Source organism: Melozone crissalis, unplaced genomic scaffold (assembly GCF_028551555.1).
Source record: "Melozone crissalis strain CALT ecotype California unplaced genomic scaffold, PUWL_Pcris_2 ptg000063l_1, whole genome shotgun sequence".
Lineage (NCBI taxonomy): Eukaryota > Metazoa > Chordata > Aves > Passeriformes > Passerellidae > Melozone > Melozone crissalis.
Genome location: NW_026535841.1, coordinates 7,373,292 through 7,391,883, shown reverse-complemented (window position 1 = coordinate 7,391,883; position 18,592 = coordinate 7,373,292). Strand labels below are relative to the sequence as shown.

The following is an 18,592-nucleotide window of genomic DNA, read 5'->3' as shown; positions in this document are numbered from 1 at the left end:
GCAGACAGGGACAGTTCTGAAGCCATTAGTACCTGATACAGAAACGAGCCCACATGAGCCCTTCCATTGGCTTTTCTCTGCCTCTGGTGCCTTCTCTTATGTCAATTTTATGAACTCTACTGAACTCAACAGAGTAGATGCAGACAATCAGATCTGCAAAGATTGTGTGCTTTTTCTCTGTCTCCTCCTTTCACTCCACACTGAGGAACAGCTGGTTATAAACCTCACTTCAGATGAAACATTTGTCTCCACTGGCATGCCTTGCAACAGAGCTCTTCCAACTGTGACCCCTAAGCCTCACACAAACAGTGAACAGGAGTAATAATGATAAAATATGTCTGCTAGGGAGAAATCCAAGTGATAAAAAATGGCTTGCTAAAAATTTGTAGAATTCCAATTTCTTATCATTCAGCCTAAGTTGTTTAAGGATTAGATAACCAAAATAATTTACTCAGATTTTTGCATTCAGTAGATATAAGAATAAGCAGAGTAAGACATTTGACAAAAAAGTATTAACATATACCTATTTATGTATTTAAATTGGAGATTTTTTCCATCTGGGGGAGAAGATTTGATGTTTTTTAATTGCTGTCTTTTCTTTCTAGTCTTTGAGATAGAGAGGGTTTCCTGGGAAGCTCTGCAGAGTGCTTGCAATGTGTCTGTCACTGTCTCCATCTCTGAGCCACTCTCCTGCCTGATGCTTGTCCTCCAAGAGCAGGGGATCTCCCCTCAGAACCCCAAAGGAATTAATCTGCATTTCCATTCCATCAACTGGGATTTCCCCCATGTTTTCAGTGATGCTGGGAGGTGACAACAACCACTGTAAGTGATCTGCCAGATGAACTTTCCTGTGTAGTGACGCTGCTGAGGTGTTACCCATGTTTGCATTTATTTTTTTTTCTTAACATAAGGACCTGCCTCTGGTATCTTTAATTTGTTTTAATGACTCCTGATCAACATTTGCAGTAATCAATAACTCTGCTTTTGTTTATACAGTGTAAGTTGAAACTGAGGAAGTTATTTAGAACTTGTAGGCATGGATTTGAATTGTTGTTTTGATGATTAGCTTCTATTTTATAATAAGAATGTAAAAACACAATTTATGTTACATCAATTCAGGCAGCTTTTAAAATAACTTACTTCTTAATGGGATTTACAAAACCTCTAGACATCTGTTTCAGTGGTAGACAACCATTAATGTAATTCTGAAAATTCCACAGAACATCTATGCATCTTTTATAATAACTTTCAGAGAGGTCAAACTGAATTCCTGATGCAATCAAAGAATTGATGGAATCAGACAGTCTAGGTTTAGCTATTAGTGTGCACAGTTAAACAGTACCTATTTTGGACCCGTCACTTAATTGTCTAGGAGAAATATTCCCCATCTCTACTCTTTTTTGACCAGGTGTCTTTATAGACCTCAACATCAGGCAAAGAGGTATCTGGAAAAGGAATGTGCAGGCTTTACATCATCTCAACCCCAGTTAGAAGTCACAGATGCTGTAGTATTCAAATATTAATTTTTACCACACATTAGACACTGAAAGAAATGCAGCAGAGAGAAAATAACCCTCTGAAAAAAGGGAGAGTGGATAAAAACTCACCATCCATGAGCCACAGTTTCACCAAGGACCAGAGGCCTGCCAGGTGCATCAGGAGGAATCTGAGTTTGGTGCTTTTAGCAGTCCTCCATAATTTAATGCCAAGTTAACAAGAAGGTCACAATGGCAAATTTTGCCTTTCAGCCACCTTGCTAGGACCACACACCTTGCCAGGCATTATTTTGTGCTGGTGTAAATTCAGATATTTCAGACATGGATGAAGGAAGGTGACAGGTACTGCCTGGCAACCAGGGAAGCCTTTCACTCTTAGCAGAGTGAAATCCCCAGAGTTTGGGGGTTTCAAACCTTTTTGATGCAGGATGGAGGAAGATGTTCTATGGATGAAAAACTGTAGTTTAAGCATTTCTACAGAAACCACTGAACTTCAAAGATTTACAAAACCTCTGAGGCTGGAACAGAGATTACAAAACCTCTGAGGCTGGGACAGAAAAGAAAATGTTTACGTCTTTTCATTTAAAAAATGGATTTTACTTTGTCTCATTTCAATGCCTTTTAGAGTTCACACTTTCAACAAAATTTCATGCAAGGAAAAGACAAACAAAGTCCTACTGTGCTACCATTGTAATCCCAAATGAACTAACTAGCTGCAGCCAAGGGAACAAGAAAAAGAAAACACATTTTTTATGTCAACATGTAAACAGATGCCTTGTTGGAAGCAGTAATTGTTGGAAAACACTTTTGTGAAATACAGGAAACCTCAGCATTTCTACTGATTAACTCAAAGTTCAGGGAAAGAAGTTCAAGCTCAAAAGCAGTGAAGCACTTGAGGATGGTGAGAGCTCCTGCTGGCTTTTGCAGCTAAGCTGAGGTTGGGCTGTGTTTTGTTTTAGTTAAGCTGGAAGATGCAGCCTCTCCTTAGTCCATGTCCTGGCTTATGCAGCTCCACCAGAAGTCCTGGCCAATGTGCCTGTCCTCAGTGCAGAGAAGAGGCTGTCCAGAGGAAGTCTGCCTTGCCTTTCAGCTCCAGGCTGAATTTGTAAGGGCCTTTCAGCTCTGGGCTCTGTGGGGTCAGCTGCAAGGGCTGTCCTGGCAGTGCAGGCTGCAGAGGGAGCTCTGCTGCCAAGGGGATGTGGCACAGGGACAAGGTTTGCTCGCTGGGGAATATTTGCTTCCAGTAGCAGGAAGGAGAGCTGGATAAACAGGTATGAAATCAGAGAAGAAAAGCCTCCAGGAAGTGCATTAAATATTTAAGAAGGATGTTACTGTTAATAGCATTAAATGCATACTAAGGTTAATAAGGCTGAGAAGCCAAGCTTTGTCTAAGATTCTTATGTTGTTCCTCTCACCTGTGCACAGTCAGGGAGCACTGGCACTTCTAGAAAGAGGCAGAAAACCCCAGAGTTTGCATTGGCAAAGAGAGGAGGTACTTGTTTTATGATTCATGACATTACTTCAGAATTGTGCTGATTCAGCTGTGCAGTAACAGCACTCATCAGTAAGTGAAGCCTCTTGGGGAGCGTGGGCAGGCTGTGACGTTCATCTCCCAGAAGGGGAAGCAAGCAGCAGGTGCAAAATATCCCCTCTGAAATGCCAAGGGCACTGAAAACCTTTACAGAACATCAAAAACTTCTCTATAACAGAGCCATACTACTATCAAATGACAGAAAAGCTCACAGGAATTGACTGAATGAAGATTTAGCAAGTTGTCTACAGCATTTTAGCATGATCTGTTTTGAATTTCATTTCATATAATTCCTTTCTAAGAGAAAATGTCACTGAAGAGGCAGAAGGCTGTCTTCCAGCTCTCACCATCATTTCCAGTAGTCATCACTCATTTACATGAGCAGGGAAGAGCAAGAAAGTAAGAAAGTGACAAACAGCTGATGTCCCCTCGATGCAGAGAAGTCTCCCATGCTCCCAGTGCTGCCCATTTTGGGGCCTAGAGGGAGACCACAGCCTAGGAACCAAATTCTACTATGAATTATATTGCTACCACCCATTCTGATTTTATTTTTCTCCTTCAAAGTATCAAAATAAACTTACAAATTATCATCCAAAACTTAGCTGCCCCTCAAAGTGCACTCTGAGGCTGATGGAAACAAAGTTTTGTAGCATTTTGCTACGTGGACTGCAATTAATGAGAGTCTAAAGATCAACAGGGCTGCAACCTACCTCAACTCAGTGATTCCAAATTCCTTGTTAGGAGACAGACCTGGAAAGCCATTACTCCCACAGGTGTTCATGCCCCCAACACAGATGTTTCAAACTTCAGGTGTGAACAGGGTGCAGTTTCCTCTGCTGAAGTGTAGCTCTGTCTCCAAACTGATGGTCCTTGCTTTGCTGAAGATCATCAGTCTCTGGCTGTGCCTACAAGTCACATCCTTGACTTTGGGCCATGGGCACGCTGCCTGTCTCTTAGGGATTGAACTCTGCTGAACAAGGAGACACTTGGAGGCTGTCATTTCTTTATACATGAATTAAGCAGCAGGATTGTCAGCCCATTCCCAAAGAAACGACCCTTAAAGCCTTTTCCAACCCATTTCACTCCAGCTGCTCTTCCAAGAAGCTGGTGCTTGGCTTGTCAGCTATTGCTCCACTTACCTCCATGCTGGCACAGCTTCAGAGGTGGAAATCACCATCATCCATGCAAGAGTCCCAGTCCCAGTGTGATCCCTGCTTCCTGGGACAAGTTACAGCAAACACCAGGACAGCTGCCCTGGATCCATGGACATGTTACCAAGGCATTTCTGAGCTGCCATTCCCCCTACCTCAACCACGAGTTTGTTGTTTCTCCTGCAATATCAGAAGTGGGTGAATGTTTTGGGATAACGCTACAGACCAAGAAGGGGGTTGTTCTACTTAGATAGAACTTCATCCTCTTCCACAGGTGAAGAATGCCGGCTGACAGCATCTTCCACTCTCCATTTCAAGCTGAGTACTTGGCACTTTCACTTTCATTCTGGTAGATCCAGAATAGCTTTTCTGCAGTAAGAAAAAGCAGTTCAATGCCAGGACAAATAAGATTTTACATGCAGCCTGATGGAGAACTGGCTGGCACCCAGCACTGAATGACAGCGTGCTAGAAGCTGCCCTTCGTGAAAGTCTCATCTGTTCTCCCTGCCCTTCTCTAGCCCAGCACCAAGTGCCACGGGACCCCCTGGCCAGGGTTTGCTGCCCTGCGGCTCTGAGTCAGACTGAGTGTGCACTGCCAGCAAACCAAGGTGGGGGAAAACAAGCGAGTGGCTACTGCGACAGTCACTGATTGCAGGATTATACATCCATGGCATCATTGGGATCAGCGGTTTTGCGCTGTAGCCAGCACAGAGCACGAACTGAATGGCCTGTCCCACTCAGCCACGGGCGGGTCTCACCTCGGCAGCCTGGAGCAGAGGCGGCCGCAGAGAGCGGCGCGGGTTCCCCGGGCGTGCCGTGCCGTGCGGCGCTGCGGGCCGCCGCCGCCAGGGGCCGCCGCCGGGGCCTCCCCGGTGCTCGCCGCGCTCGGAGGCGCCGGAGCTGCGGCGGGGCCGCCCCGTGCTCGCCTCACGGCGGGAGCTCCCGCCTGGGGCCGCTCGCAGCGCGGGCAGGGGGGATGCGCGGCCGGGCGGCGCGGACACAGCTCCGCCGCCGGGGCCAGCGTCCCCACAGGGCCAGCGGCGGCCGAACACACCTGGCGGCGGCCCTGGGAGCCGGAGCGGGCCGGAGCGGAGGTACGCACCGCCCCGGGCAGGGGAGGGGGGCTGGCGGGCCCGCAGCGCTCCGTCCCGCTTCTCCCCGGGAACACGGCCCGCACCCGATGGAGCCGGGGATCGGTGGCCGCAAAGACGTCACGGCTGCAGGCAGGGCTGCCTCAGGTGATCCGCACCCCTGGCATTTCACTGGGCACCGCGGGCGAGGGTGGGCCCGGCAATGGAATTTGACCCTCTGACGCACCCTCGATCGATTCAATCATCCCACCAAGCTCTCGCACTCTCTCATCGGCAGAGGTGGAAGCGCACGCAGGGTTTGCCCCCCAGGGGAGGGCACGGCCCGGCTGCCGCTCTCGGGGAGGAGCGGGCAGGGCTGGGTGCTGAGCCCGCCGGCCACACGCAAATCCCGCCACAGGGCGAGCTGCGAGCCAGCGGCGGGCTGAGGTGGAGCAGGAGTCACTCCGGGGCTGAGTCACGATTGGCTTTGCCCGCGGTAAGCCTCTCTTTTCCTGTGTGCCGGTGATCTGCAGGCTGCCGAGTGTTCCGATTTAACCTCCTTTAACTTTTTTTTTGCCAGGGATGACATCTAAGGATGCTTCAGGTGAAGCTAATAATAACTGGAGATGACTTCGGCTACTGTCCTCGGAGAAACCAAGGCATTGTGGACTGTTTCCTGGCTGGTGCCGTATCTAACGTGTCCCTTCTAGTCAACGGAAGTGCTGCAGCAGATGCAGCCAAGCTGGCAAGGAGGTAAGCTACTTTCTTTAGGTCCTTTGTGGACAGCCTCCAAGAGAAACCAAGCCTGGAAAATATAGTATTTCGTTCCCCCAGAATAAACACTGTATCACAGCTCAGGCTGGTATAGGAAAACTGTATTCAGACACATTTACTAAGACTCTTCATAGTAAAACCAGTGATTTGCTAACTCATACCAGTAATGGTCTTTTCTCTAGAATTGGCCACTGCACCTTTTTCCTCCCTCAGGATTAGGAAGCCATTTCCACTGTTTGACTAGTAGAGTTTGGGTTTGTCAGACTTTCTCCTCCCACACTTCTAAAAATGCATCATCAGAAGGAAAGTGTACATTATATACTCAGACCAGTCTGCTACCCCTAAAACTATAAGAGCATAAAAGCACAAGTCTTTAAATCTCATTTAATTGATCCATTTCACCCAGGCTGGACACAAGGTCAGCCAGACTCATTGCAGAATCAGGCAAAGGTGTGATTCTGCAAAGGCTTATTTATAAAACTGGGCAGTGCAAAACTTGACTTTTTCCCCACCCCATAAACCTTTTTTAAAAAGCACATCAATATTTCTATTAATCCCAGGTTTAATAAGCATATCTGTAAAAATGCATACATAAAGAAAGGCACAATACCTTGTACCTACCACCTTTACTACTTCACCAACTTCAGAGGCTGCTGGCACACTTAGCTCTGCAGTGGATCAAATGCTATGTGTCAGTCTCATAGCCTAGTCCAGCAAATCCTTTAATAAGAAGCATTATTTGTGTTTAGGAGGTAAAACCCAGCTAAACCACTCAGCTCTGGTGTGGGCAAGTGCTTGGAAGCAGGAATATGTCCTGAAAGAGAGAATATCAGGGTTGAGAAACAATTTAGGAGAGCAGAAAAGCAAAGGAGCTGTATTGCTACTACATAAACTGAGACCTTATGCCTCAAATGCAGCTGCTGTGGGGAAGAGTTTCATGAGAGTTCTGCTGACCTTGTTCTCACTGAGCATCTCTCCTCAGTTTGCTGTGATTTTAGGGGTACTTGGAAATTGCTTGTAGCTTCTTTGGAGCAGGGTAGTGGAGGAAAGCCAGGGTGCTGTGCTAGTGGCAATCTGGTCAGTAAAAAGGCTAAAGATTCCCCACAACTGCCTGGCAACGAGAAGGGGAGAGGCACCACGCCAGTAAGATTCCTAAAATCCTATTAGTAAATGAAACATAAAACACAGAGATAAGGCCAGCACATCTCTCTGCCACAGAGGCACTGTGAAACCCTTTAAGCCCCAGTGCTCTGGTGATGTTGTCAGCTATTTTAGCCACGGTCTTTAGCAGGCTTTTAAAATAGAATCCACCTGGCCTCATTTCCATAGCCAGGAAGTAGGCCATGTAATCGGGGGTTTAAAAAGCATCTTTGAATCCGGGTCATGACACTGGTGCTGGCAGCTGATGGGTGTGAAAAGTCAGGTTGGAGGGCAGGGGACAGCAGAGGCTGCAGCCTGCTGCTACAATCTGATTTTTTTTTGGGTGGGGGAACATAATTTTGAATTGTCAATGTGAATGAAATGGATTTAAATCTGTTTCTGAGCATATAAGCAGGGTGACTTTGGGAACATCTGCCAGCTCTGAAGATCACCAGCCCAGGTTCTACAGTTCCTCATTTGTGTAACTTTCTGCAGGTGTATTCAGCCCTACCCAGCCATGGTAGGAGCATTAGCAGGTGTGGAGAAGAGGTTTCCTCATGTTGTAATGCAAGCCCAGCTTCAGCTGCAGCTAATTGGCACCTGTGTGTGTAAACAAACCCCTGTGTCACCCCTGAGATGTTTGTTCATGTCACAAAGGCTGACGCAAACTCTTTCTGCACAGATGACAAATGGGTCAGACTTGCTAGAAATGTCACTGAGTCTTCCTCATCTTGTGCTGCAGAAATGGGAAAGCATCACTGCCTTGACTGCCTTGCCAATATTATTCCCTTTTCCCCTGCTTGGTGACATCTCCCATCCCACTGTAAATATTGAGGCTTTCTCTATTATGGGATGAAAGTCTGCCTGTTGGTTTTTTTCTCCTCGTGTTTGTCTTGCCCTATTCAGCCTTGACCAATGGCATAAGCAGGAAGAGTGGATCTGTCCCCAGCTGAGAGAAGAGGCTTGAAGCAAGTAGCTTGTCCTTTCCTGGGCACATTCCAGTGCTGTGGAATTTGGTCTCTCACACACATAGTGCCAGGATTGTCAGAGTGATGGACTGCTTTTATGGCTTCTTGATAAACTGTCTATGACAGGATTGCTTGTAGCTGCAAGTCTTAGACTCTCACTCCTCACCTGGTTTTAAGTTAATTGGAGACAGGCAGAGCTAATTAATAAGTAGACAACTTTTCCTTCCTAAGCACCTCATGCTGCCTTACAATGTTAGGACTTGGCATCCTTCAGAAAGGAACACAGTTCCTCTGAAATTTCTTTCTTCCTTTCATTTTCACAATAATTCTGTAGTTTCTGGGTATACCATCTGCTGCCTTGAGCCTTGATTAAAAGCCTTGGCAGACATGTGATGATAGTCAGCACATCTTTGTAGCAGCTCTACCACAAGCCAACTGCAGAACAGCAGAATTAAGCAGTAAAAAATACACCTTCCTTAATATCCAGGCTCAGCACCTTGGGCTCCCTCATCCACTGTCACAACTGGCCTGAAAGAAGGGGCACACTCATTTCTGGCAACAGAGGAGTTTCAGCAGAGGCCTGATCCATCACCAAATGACAAACCCATTGATAGCATCTGCCAGAGCAGAACATAACCAGAGCAGCAGGTGGGAGAACAGACTGCCATTGTGGGTTGAGGGTTTTTTCAGTAACTCAAAACTTTTTTCTTTATGGGGCCTTGACTGACTGTGATTTCCTGCTTATCCATATAATACAATCTCAATTTTCTACTTAACAGGCCCTGCTTGAAGTTAGCCAGACTTCCTGGTGATTATTCCAGAGCCTTTCCCAGAAACTGGAAGGGTTATTTTGTAACCTGAAATGAAGAGATGCCTTAATTTTTCCTTAGAAATGTGGAGATAGAAATAGAGACATCTAAGACAGTTTGCTGCTATATCCTCCCACCCCTCCCCTTCACATCAAACAGGTCAGGTATCACTGAGCCTTAGGACCTTTTTCCATTTGTGTCCAAATAGCTCATGAAGAGTGACGTATTTTAGAACACACCCTCAGTCTTCCTGGGTAGTTTTTTGCAGTTTAAATACAGTTTAATACTGAACATCAGCCAAAGCCCCCACAACATCTGGGTACATGTAACAGAAGGGTCTAACAAAGCCACATTTAATTACTCTCTCTGTTTTCACTTCCTTTCCCATCAACACTAATTGCAAAATATGTTTGTAAATTGTGACTGAATTCTGACCCTCCCAGTTAACATCTGACTAATACAGAAATCTCTCATGCTTTCTCATCAACCCTTGTTATGTGACTGTTGATCACACAGCAGACAGTTCCTCTGCTGAACTGTTGGGGTAGGGGTGGGGCCCAATCTGAAGCCTCACCCAGAATCCCAGAGCACACTGACTTCACTGGCTGCAGCCCATTTCACTGACGTGAGGCTACAGACACAGGAGCTGCACTTGATACAAAGATGTAACTACAACAAACCCAGGTCCCTAAGCTGTGTTACAGCACCAGCTCAACGCTGCAGAGGCTTTAGGGCATTTCTGGCAGAAGAAGTAGGTTTTTTAGCAGTAACAGAGCAAGAAAAGATGTTATTTGATGAAAGACAGATATTACTGAATGGTGAAAGTGTGGGTGAGGAAATCTATAAATGCCAATATGAGGAAAGTGAGAAGTGCACATTTTAACTCAAAGCCTTGCTTTGTCTGCTTTCAGACACTTGGGTGTTCACTGGAGTGAGATGATGAGATACAGATATTTACATGAGGCTCTGACTTGGGTCACACTTGGGCTGAAACCTGATGATCAGCAGTTTCCTGGATGATACAATAGGTTGTTGAAGCTGGGATCTGTTTACCCATTAAGGGAAAGGGTAAAGTGCTGTGCTTGTGCCAGAGCACCCAGCCTTCAGCAAGGCAATTGGATCAGTGCTTGGCAAATGTCATCATTCCCACAGCCATTGCAAGTGTCCTGTGGCACGGCCAGGCAGGAGCAGGGCACTGTCACTCACCCACCAACCCCAGTGACTCAGGGCAGTGCCCATCTCCAGGGTCAATGAACAGGGAGTGCAGCTGCACACTGCCTCAGCAGAGACACTTATCCAGAGCACTCGTGTGGCAAAACAAGCAACTACTTGAAAAGGAAGCAGTTTAAGCAGTTTAACTGACTGTATTTCCTTTCTCTTTCATAACTGGATTGGGCCTGCTGACTCAGAAATCTTTCCAGGGTGAATTCCTTCTAGCACCTGCTCTAAGGATATTTCCTCCTGCACAAGTCTCTCCTTTTCTCCCCCCACCTCTACAAGGAATGCTGAGGAGAGGTAACAGCCAACTTCCAGTGCAAGCAGCTCTCTGATGCATTGAGCTCAGTGGCCTGAACCTCTTCTGCACAGGTTCCCAAGCAGCTCAGTCTGATGCTGCTCCTGCTGCAGGAGCACACACCTGCAGCCAGTGTCCTGTGGCTTTATCAGGAGTGAAGTGAACCCCTGTGCTAAATCCTGCTTCATCTCTGCATTCCCTGTGGCACTGGGACAGACTTGCAGACACAGAGGAGCCTCTCCAAACAGACTGGAAGGGTCACTGCAGCTTAAAAGAGTCACCCAAAAGGATTTAGGGACACCAAGTAGATTCTTCACATCACTTTGTTTCGGCAGTGGTAGCTCTGTGCAGAAACTAAGCTGTTGCCTGAAGCCCAATTCCAATCCTTTTATTTTGCATCTTGTGTGAGCAATTAGCAGTTAATGACCAGCAGTGACCAGCAGGGCTCACCCTGTCCCATCTGGAAAGGGCTTGGGCAGAGGAGTTTGAGGCCAAACCCACAACAGCTGAGCTCTGCTCCCAGGGCAGCATCACATGCTATGTAAGCTGCTTGAGCCGCTGGTCTCTGCTTCAGTATCTCAGCCAACAAATTAGCAGCTATTTTACAGTCTTTTGAAAGATGTGGGCAACTGCAAAGTATATTTCTGTAGCAGAAACAATCATTTGGGCTCTGAAAAGGGCCCTCTCAGGATATTCCTGCACCTTGACTTTTCTCCCTGCGAGCTTGCAGTGGAACTCTGCTGTACCCACTGATCTGTCCTTCTCCCCATATCCTTACAACCTTCCCATGCCTCCTTCTGTGCACCTCCCACAGATGAACATTTCTGAACAAGTTTCTCACATGCAGCATTTTGAGTTTTGCTTTCAGTGCCTCTATTCCAGAGCCATTAAACACAAGCAGTTCCTACCCAGACACCTCAGCATGCACAGTCTGTCAAACCAGGACTGACTCCACGAGAACACTGTTAAGATATTCAGCTGGTGTTGGGCAAAGCTCTGAAACACTCTAATGTTACAGTCAGGGTCTCCTCTTACCCAAGGACAAGGCCAGCTCTCTCTGCACTTCCACATTCTGCACATTCCCAGCTCTGGGGCTGGGTTCAGCCCTGGCCAGGAGCTGCTCTCATGTTCCTCAGTGCAGCCCTCGGCTCCTTGGTGTCCCACACCTGTCAGAGGGACTTGCCTTCTCCTGGAAATAGCCTCCCTCACAGCATTGGAGGCATTGCACAATTGGAGGCAGTTCATTTGATGCTCCTGGGAGACAACACTGAGAGGCTCAGCTGTTCATTTCTTGCCCTCCCACAACACACGGGAAAGAGAGTACTCAACAGAAAAAGTCCATCTGCTGATTCATGGTAACACAGAAACCCTTTTTTTCTTGCAAGCAGCACTGGCTGTGGTACAAATAACACTCCAGCTGAGGCAGTAAGAGCTTCCCAGAGACAGAATAAAGAATCTGGGGTGCATTTCTAAAAGAAAACCACAGACTTCCCCTCTGCCTTTGGACTTGTGCAGGGTGCCCAGGCAGTCACAGGATGGAGGGGAACCCTCCTGCCACAGCACCCCCTGCACTGCAGCTGCCTCCTGTGCTGCCCTGCAGCCTGTCCCCTCACTGACACAGCTTCCACCTCTTGTGGCAGCCAGGACTTGGTGTGCACGTGTGCTCAGGCCCTGCTATGATGAACATTCATCATCAGTGAAACAATCAGGCCCTGCTGCACAGAAATCACCAGATCAGAAAAGCCAGAGAGGACCTTTTCTCCACAAGCTGTTTTGCTTCATTAAACAAGCATTCCAGCTCCTTAATCACACAATGGACTAATTTTGTTCCACAGAGCTGTGCATACAATTTGACTCCTAACATTTATGTCTTTGAGAAGTAGTATCTAGCAACTGACTGCACCAGGAAAAAAAAGGCTTTCAGTCCTTCTAGGGCCAAAGCCTTAGGACCTGAATGAGCTAAATGACTCTGACTTGGTCCAGTCCATCCACAGTCTTGTCTTCATAGAGCTGGTGCTTCACCAGTCAGCTTCAGATGTCTCAGTTTTGCACCCTTTGCCTCAATGGAGATTGTTTTTGTTTTCTCCTTGTGGTACCAGGGTGTGTCAGGGACAGACCACACCCACTTTTAACAGCTCCGTGCAGAAGTTCCAAGAAGGGTTTAGAGCATCACAGACTTGTTGTCTTGAAATTCACTCTGCACCATGACTCAGACTGGGCAGCACAGATGGAACATTGCACTTCTGTCATCCCCTCACTGGGTCAGCCAGAGGCCATGGGTTGTCTTGGAAAAAGTTTCAAAGCATCATTTTGGCTACTGATGCTGAGGATTTCCAGAAATGCTAATGAGACCCAGCACAAATCCGAGCATGCACAAGTCCTGTTCTCATTGTAGGGGAATCCACAGCACTCTGCTAAGCCCTGAGGGGAGCTCTGCAGCCACACCAGCTCCATAGTTCCCTTTTTTGATTTTTTTAAAGAATCTTACAGCTTGCAACTGGGTAATCAATCATACCCCTGGGGCTCCTTAGCAAGGCTCTACACCTCACTCTGGGCCTCCTTGCACTGATCCTTCTCTGGCTGTGCCAGGGAGATGCTGCTCTGTACAGCTCATGCTTGCCACTCACTGAGTGATTGCTGCACTAGACAGAAGCCTGGCCACTGCAGGAGTTCCAGCTGCAGCCCCTTGTACTTCCACCTGTAGCCTGTGCTGTTGCCATCACAGCTTCCTTGGGCACTGCTTATATATGAATTGTGGATTCTACTTAAGGGCAGCTTTAGGAGTCATCAAGTAAAGCTCCTGTGTCTCATAAATGAACCATCTTTAACAGGGTGAATAACTCAAGGGGATACCTAGCAAGGGCTAACGGAGCACTTCAGAAAAAGCTGCAAGATCTGGATTTTTTGGTTGGTTATCAGTGACTGCAGTTCCTGGAGTGCAGTTACAGCATTTACCTTGTGCTGTGAGCCAGGGTGGAGGCAGGGTTTGGGGGCACTCACAGGCTGGCCCTGGGTAGGGTGCTCAGGGCTGTTACCTGGAGATGCCCTGCTCTGGTTGGGGTCACTCTGCCATCCTTTCTGGCACAGCTGAGATACAAAGATGTACTCCAGTGAGTCCTGCAACTCCTCTAAGATCAGTCTGGTTCTTACACTTTAATCTCCCCTCTCTGACCACAGTGAGGGAGGTGCAAAGCTTGGCAGACATTTCCCTCTCCTCCAGATACAACATCCCAACAGGCCTGCATGCCAACCTCTCCGAGGGCTCCCCTGTGTGTGAGGTGCTCAAGACAAACTCTTCTCTGCTCAACCAGGATGGATTCTTCCATGGAAAAATGGGATTCAGAACAGCTCTATCAAAAGGTCTCCTGAAAATGTCAGAGGTAGGAGAAAGCCACATACAGCTGTACAACTTGCCTTCCTGAAAAATCAGCCTGCATTTATCCCAGCACATAACAGCTGAGGGCCTTTCCCAGATCCCAGCTATGAGTCTGCTTAAAGATGAACCCTGCCTGTGCAGCTTGAGCTGGCTTCAGGTCCTGGGCCTCATTCTGCCAAAGGCTCTGCAGCCTTTAGAACCCATTCCTCCCTGATTCAGTGCCTGTATACACAGTTAATTATTTGTCTGAGGAGGTAGGAGGGCATTGGGACAGGTATTTACAAAGAACCTAGAGATCAGTAAAGAGCAAATGACAGAAAAGACCTAAGTAGGTACCAGGCCTTTCATCAGCTTGTGAGAAGTTTTGTTCTCTAGGGAGGTGGCTGGTTTTGCCAGCCAGGATAAAGGATGAGCAAGGATAAACATGTTCAGTGATCAAAACTGCATCCATTTTAAACAGAAATTTATATTTAGAATAATGTTTAGAACATCCCCACCATTCCCATAAGCAGTACCACAAAGAGCCCCATGCCCAAGGGACACCCTGGGTAGCCCAGCAGTGCTGCACATCCCTGTACAAGCACATCCCAGAGCTGGGTTCTGACTCCTGCCCAGTGGGGTCCCAGCAGCCCCATCACTCCCCTGCTCTCAGCCTCTGCCAGGTCCTGCTCTGACCCTTTTCTGCTGCACAGGTGAAGCAGGAGCTCAAGGCCCAGGTGGAGCTGTTCCGTGAGCTGACAGGTCACCTACCTCCCCACATGGATGGGCACCAGCACGTCCACGTTCTCCCAGGTAAGGAGGAAATCTTCTCCTGCACCAAGCAGGTGAGAGTCAGCTCAGAGGGGCCTCCCCTGCCCCAGCTCCCTTATGGGCACTAAGCCCCACCCTGAGACACCTGCTGGCAGCTGCAGTTTGAATGTTCCCACCTGAGCCCACAGTCCTGCCCAGAGCCAAAGTCTGCTTGGAGCCCTGGGTTTTTCCACCAGGGCATTAATGACACAAATGGCCAAGGTTACACCTCTTCCTCCAAGAACAGTAATTCTTCTCAGCATCCCAATTCCATGTTCTCACCCACACTGAAGGAGGCAGACCAAAGCCAGCAGCAGACTGGCCAGTTCAAACTGGAATGCTGGAGATTGCAATAGCTGGTGGCTCTTTAAGATGCTACAGAACTCCATACTGTCCATTATGTTCCCACCTCAGTCCCTGCCTGCAGGTCTCAGCTTTAGAGATGGGCAAGGATCTTTTGTTTTGTAAATAAAGTCATTGTGGTACACAGATGGAAAATGGAGTGAGAAAAGAATCCAGGTTTTCCCACTGCAGTACTGACTGCCTCCAGATAACATTGCTCTGGCTGTACAAGGACTTGATGAAAAATTTGTTCCTGACAGTGCAGCCACCTCTGGTGCACTCACTGCAGACCAGAGTCACTCACTTAGAAGGGGGGCTGGACTAAAGGCTCAGTGCTGAAAGGAAGAAAGGCACCTGCAGGGGAAGTTCAGAGAGAAATGTTTCCAGTATAGGAGGTGACTCCCATACAGATGGATTTCAGCAGAAGATAAACCAAATGGAATTTTATTTCTTAAACACTGAAAGGAAGGAAGCCTCTGTGCTAACAGCTTGCAGGGGACACGAGAAGCTGCTTATCCAAGTCCTGACTGCATCTCTGGTTTTGCTTACAGAGGTCAGGAATGTGTTTGCAGAGGTGTTAGAGGAGTATGGGATTAAGTACACACGTGTCCCCATAGAGCCAGGCCTTCATAACTGTGACTGGATTCCACCATCCCTGATGGACTTTTACCTGGGAGTAGAAGAAGATTCTTTTAACACAGTGGATGTGTTTACAAAGCATGGAATAAGGTAAGACAGGTATTACTCATCCTTTTTTTGTAGTAAAACATTAAGATTGTATCAGTTCCTGATAGCATCTTTCAAAAATGGAACACCATCTTTCTCTTTCCTCTTTGGACTTAGAGAAAGGATCAGGAGGAGCACAGAAGTGCCAGAGGCACAAGAGCTTAGGAAGTTTTGTTTGAACAGAGATGAGTCACTTTCCACTTGAAAAGGAATGTTTTTTTCAGGGTATGCTACTCAGCCTTTCTAGTGAAGCTTCCTCAGCCTGGCATCTGGAATGCCAGGAGAAATGCTGCATCAATGCTGAAATTTCAAAAGTATTACCTAAGGAAAGCATTTAAGAACTAAATTTTCATCTTCCTGTTGTAGTAGAGAAAGGGTTTTAAGTAGCAAGAATGAGACTAAGTAGAAACAGGTATTTGTTAAGGGGAAGCAATGAGCTCTGAGAGCTGGCAGTACCACAGCAGGTGATCACTGCTGTGAGCAAACAGCCTTGTCAGTGCCCTGCCCTGAAAGCTCAGCCCTTCCCCCAATAAAATGCTTCTTTTAAAAGCTTAGACTGTTTTATGGGTTAAAGGCCTTTCACTAGAGACCCTTGCAGTCACCTGTCCTTTGGGGCAGATGTCATTACTTCCTCAGTCCACTGGAAACATTATCTTCTGGGATTTTATTTTTTGTATGAGTAGTTCTGAACACCAGCAGCAGGCTGCTATTTCTCCCTTCTCAAGAACAGCTGTGCTGGGCTCTTCTGTGATCATTCAGGTAAAGATTCCAGCCTTGATTTCTTCTGAAAACATTTTCATTCTGCCCTCACATGCAGTGGCTCAGCTCTCCTGGACTCATCCAGGCCACACTTAGAACTTGACACTTGCAGCCAGACTTGAACAAAGAATTGTGTGAAGCTAAGCAGCAGCATGTAGGTGGTGTCCTCTAGGAGTAACATTTTGTCCAGTTATTATAGCTCTTTGATATATTCTGGCAGGAAGCTTCTTTAGCTGCGTGGTTGCCATTTTATTTCAGTCACTTTTGTTTCTACTTAGCTGAGGGTTATTATTAAAGCTTAATTTATTTTGATAGTGTGGCATTTCTCAGTTCAGCGTTGCTCTTTGTTTTTGTGACAATAAAATGCACCTGAAAGCTCACAGTTGCCAAAGAGACAGTACTGGGGCTGTGCTGCAGAAATAGGATCCTGGTTTCAATCAGGAAAAGTTCTGGTTTCACTTCTGTTTATAGTTAAAAGTTTTTTTAAACTTCTCCCAATTTTATATCTTAAATTTTAGGTAAATTTTGATTCCTAATCCACTGGACATAACACAATTGTCTCCCTGCCTCTTTAGCACTAACAGCAGTGTTCCCTCCTCTGGCTGCAGGTGGGCAGACATTTACATAGGCCTGAGCACCATGGGCAGGAACATGTCTGTCAGCAGCATCCAGAGTGCCATCGACAGCGCCGTGCTGCAGCGCCCGCCCAGGGCACCCCAGAGCGGCACCGTGACCATCGAGCTGATGGTGCACCCCGGGTACCCCAGTGTCCCTCCTGTTGGGGGCTGTGGGGAAGGACCAGATGATTTCTCACAGTCCTGGGAACGCCTCCATGAACTCCAGACATTAATTAAGCCAGAGCTGCAGAGCCATTACAAAAGCAGGAACATTCAGCTGTGTTCATTCAAAGATCTTTAAATAAATGAGCAGACATCCATCCATCCATCCATCCTACACCCATCCTCTGAAGACAGGCAGTTGCTAATGTCTAGAGAAGCCAGATCACTGTTATCAGTGTCACAGTCCCTGGTGCAGCTCACAGGAGCTGTGAACAGCCTGGCAATGGACACCACCACCCTGTGAGCAGCTCCAGGCAGTACCCCAGAGCCCCAGCTGCCAACTTTAAGGCCACAACATCTGCTCAAAATGTGCCAAACTCCTTCTGTGACACCCCCTCCACAGTGCCCCAGTGCAGCACAGGCTCCCAGGGCTCAGCTCCTGCCAGCAAAGGAGCAGCACGGGGACAGACTTGGCTGTGACACTGCAGCACAGCCCCCTGAGGGGTCTGATCATTTCTCCTTTCAGACCTGATGGCAAAACAAGAACCCTGCTGGGGAGTGGGTGCTGCTTTGGCTCACTCACTCAGTGCAGGTCACCCACAGGAGGCCTGGCCACCTTCAGCATTTAGCTCTCTGAGAGCAGCCAGTCCCTGCCCTGACTCGTACCTGCTCGCTGATGGTGAGGGGTGCAGGGACACGTCACCCTCGGAGCTCCTCTGCTCGGAGCACTCGGGTCACTCATGGCCCTGTGGGGTCTGCAGCCGCCTCAGCCACAGGATTTGTGTCTGCCTGCTCTCGTTGCCTCTTGGTGTTAAGCCCCCCCAGGAAAGTAACATCAGTTGTAGCCCTTTTGGAGAGGCTTCTTATTTTTTGGATGACTTTGCAGGAGCAGCAACTGTTGACCCATCTGCTATTTCAGTAACTGCTGTGTGTGAGAGCAGCAGCAACTGGTCCTGCACCACCCACTGCCCCTCAGGACAGCCATGAGCTGTGCCAGCCACGAGCATGGCTGTGGCTCAGAAGGTCCCTGTATTTGTCCCTTTTGTTCCTGTCACCAGAGCACTCGAACTCCAGCAAGCCCCAGTAGTGCTGATATGTTCTTAACTGCAGCCCTGTCGTTCCTGTAAGGACTTTCACATGGGGAAAAATTCTCTGCACAAGAGTGATCTATTTAATGTAATTGGTTTTGTTAACCATATTTTTAATATAAAAAATATTAGTATCATCATTATTCTTTTAAATGAAAAATAAACGGAGGTATTTTCTATTGCAAAGCTTCAGGAGGCTTTTTGGTTTAATTACATCTGGTGAGTGAACTAAGCCCACTCCCCTGTCTGCTCCCACACTGCTGGAAGGGCTCCCTTTCTAT

At 47.5% G+C, this 18,592-nt stretch overlaps 1 protein-coding gene across 3 annotated transcripts; it reads left to right on the top strand.

The window, feature by feature from the left end:
* The first annotated feature begins 581 nt into the window (after window positions 1-581).
* On the top strand, window positions 582-17,494 carry YDJC (YdjC chitooligosaccharide deacetylase homolog). Of its 3 annotated transcripts, none has more exons than XM_054289101.1 (6): window positions 582-822; window positions 5,829-6,001; window positions 13,673-13,832; window positions 14,521-14,620; window positions 15,511-15,688; window positions 17,053-17,494. In XM_054289101.1, the coding sequence occupies exons 2-6, from the start codon at window positions 5,844-5,846 to the stop codon at window positions 17,360-17,362; spliced, it is 906 nt and encodes a 301-aa protein (XP_054145076.1). In that variant the 5' UTR covers window positions 582-822; window positions 5,829-5,843; the 3' UTR covers window positions 17,363-17,494. The 3 variants fall into 3 exon arrangements, with proteins under 3 accessions (XP_054145076.1, XP_054145075.1, XP_054145074.1); XM_054289100.1 differs by lacking the exon at window positions 582-822 and adding an exon at window positions 5,166-5,272; XM_054289099.1 differs by lacking the exon at window positions 582-822 and adding an exon at window positions 5,536-5,744.
* Window positions 17,495-18,592: the final 1,098 nt, after the last annotated feature.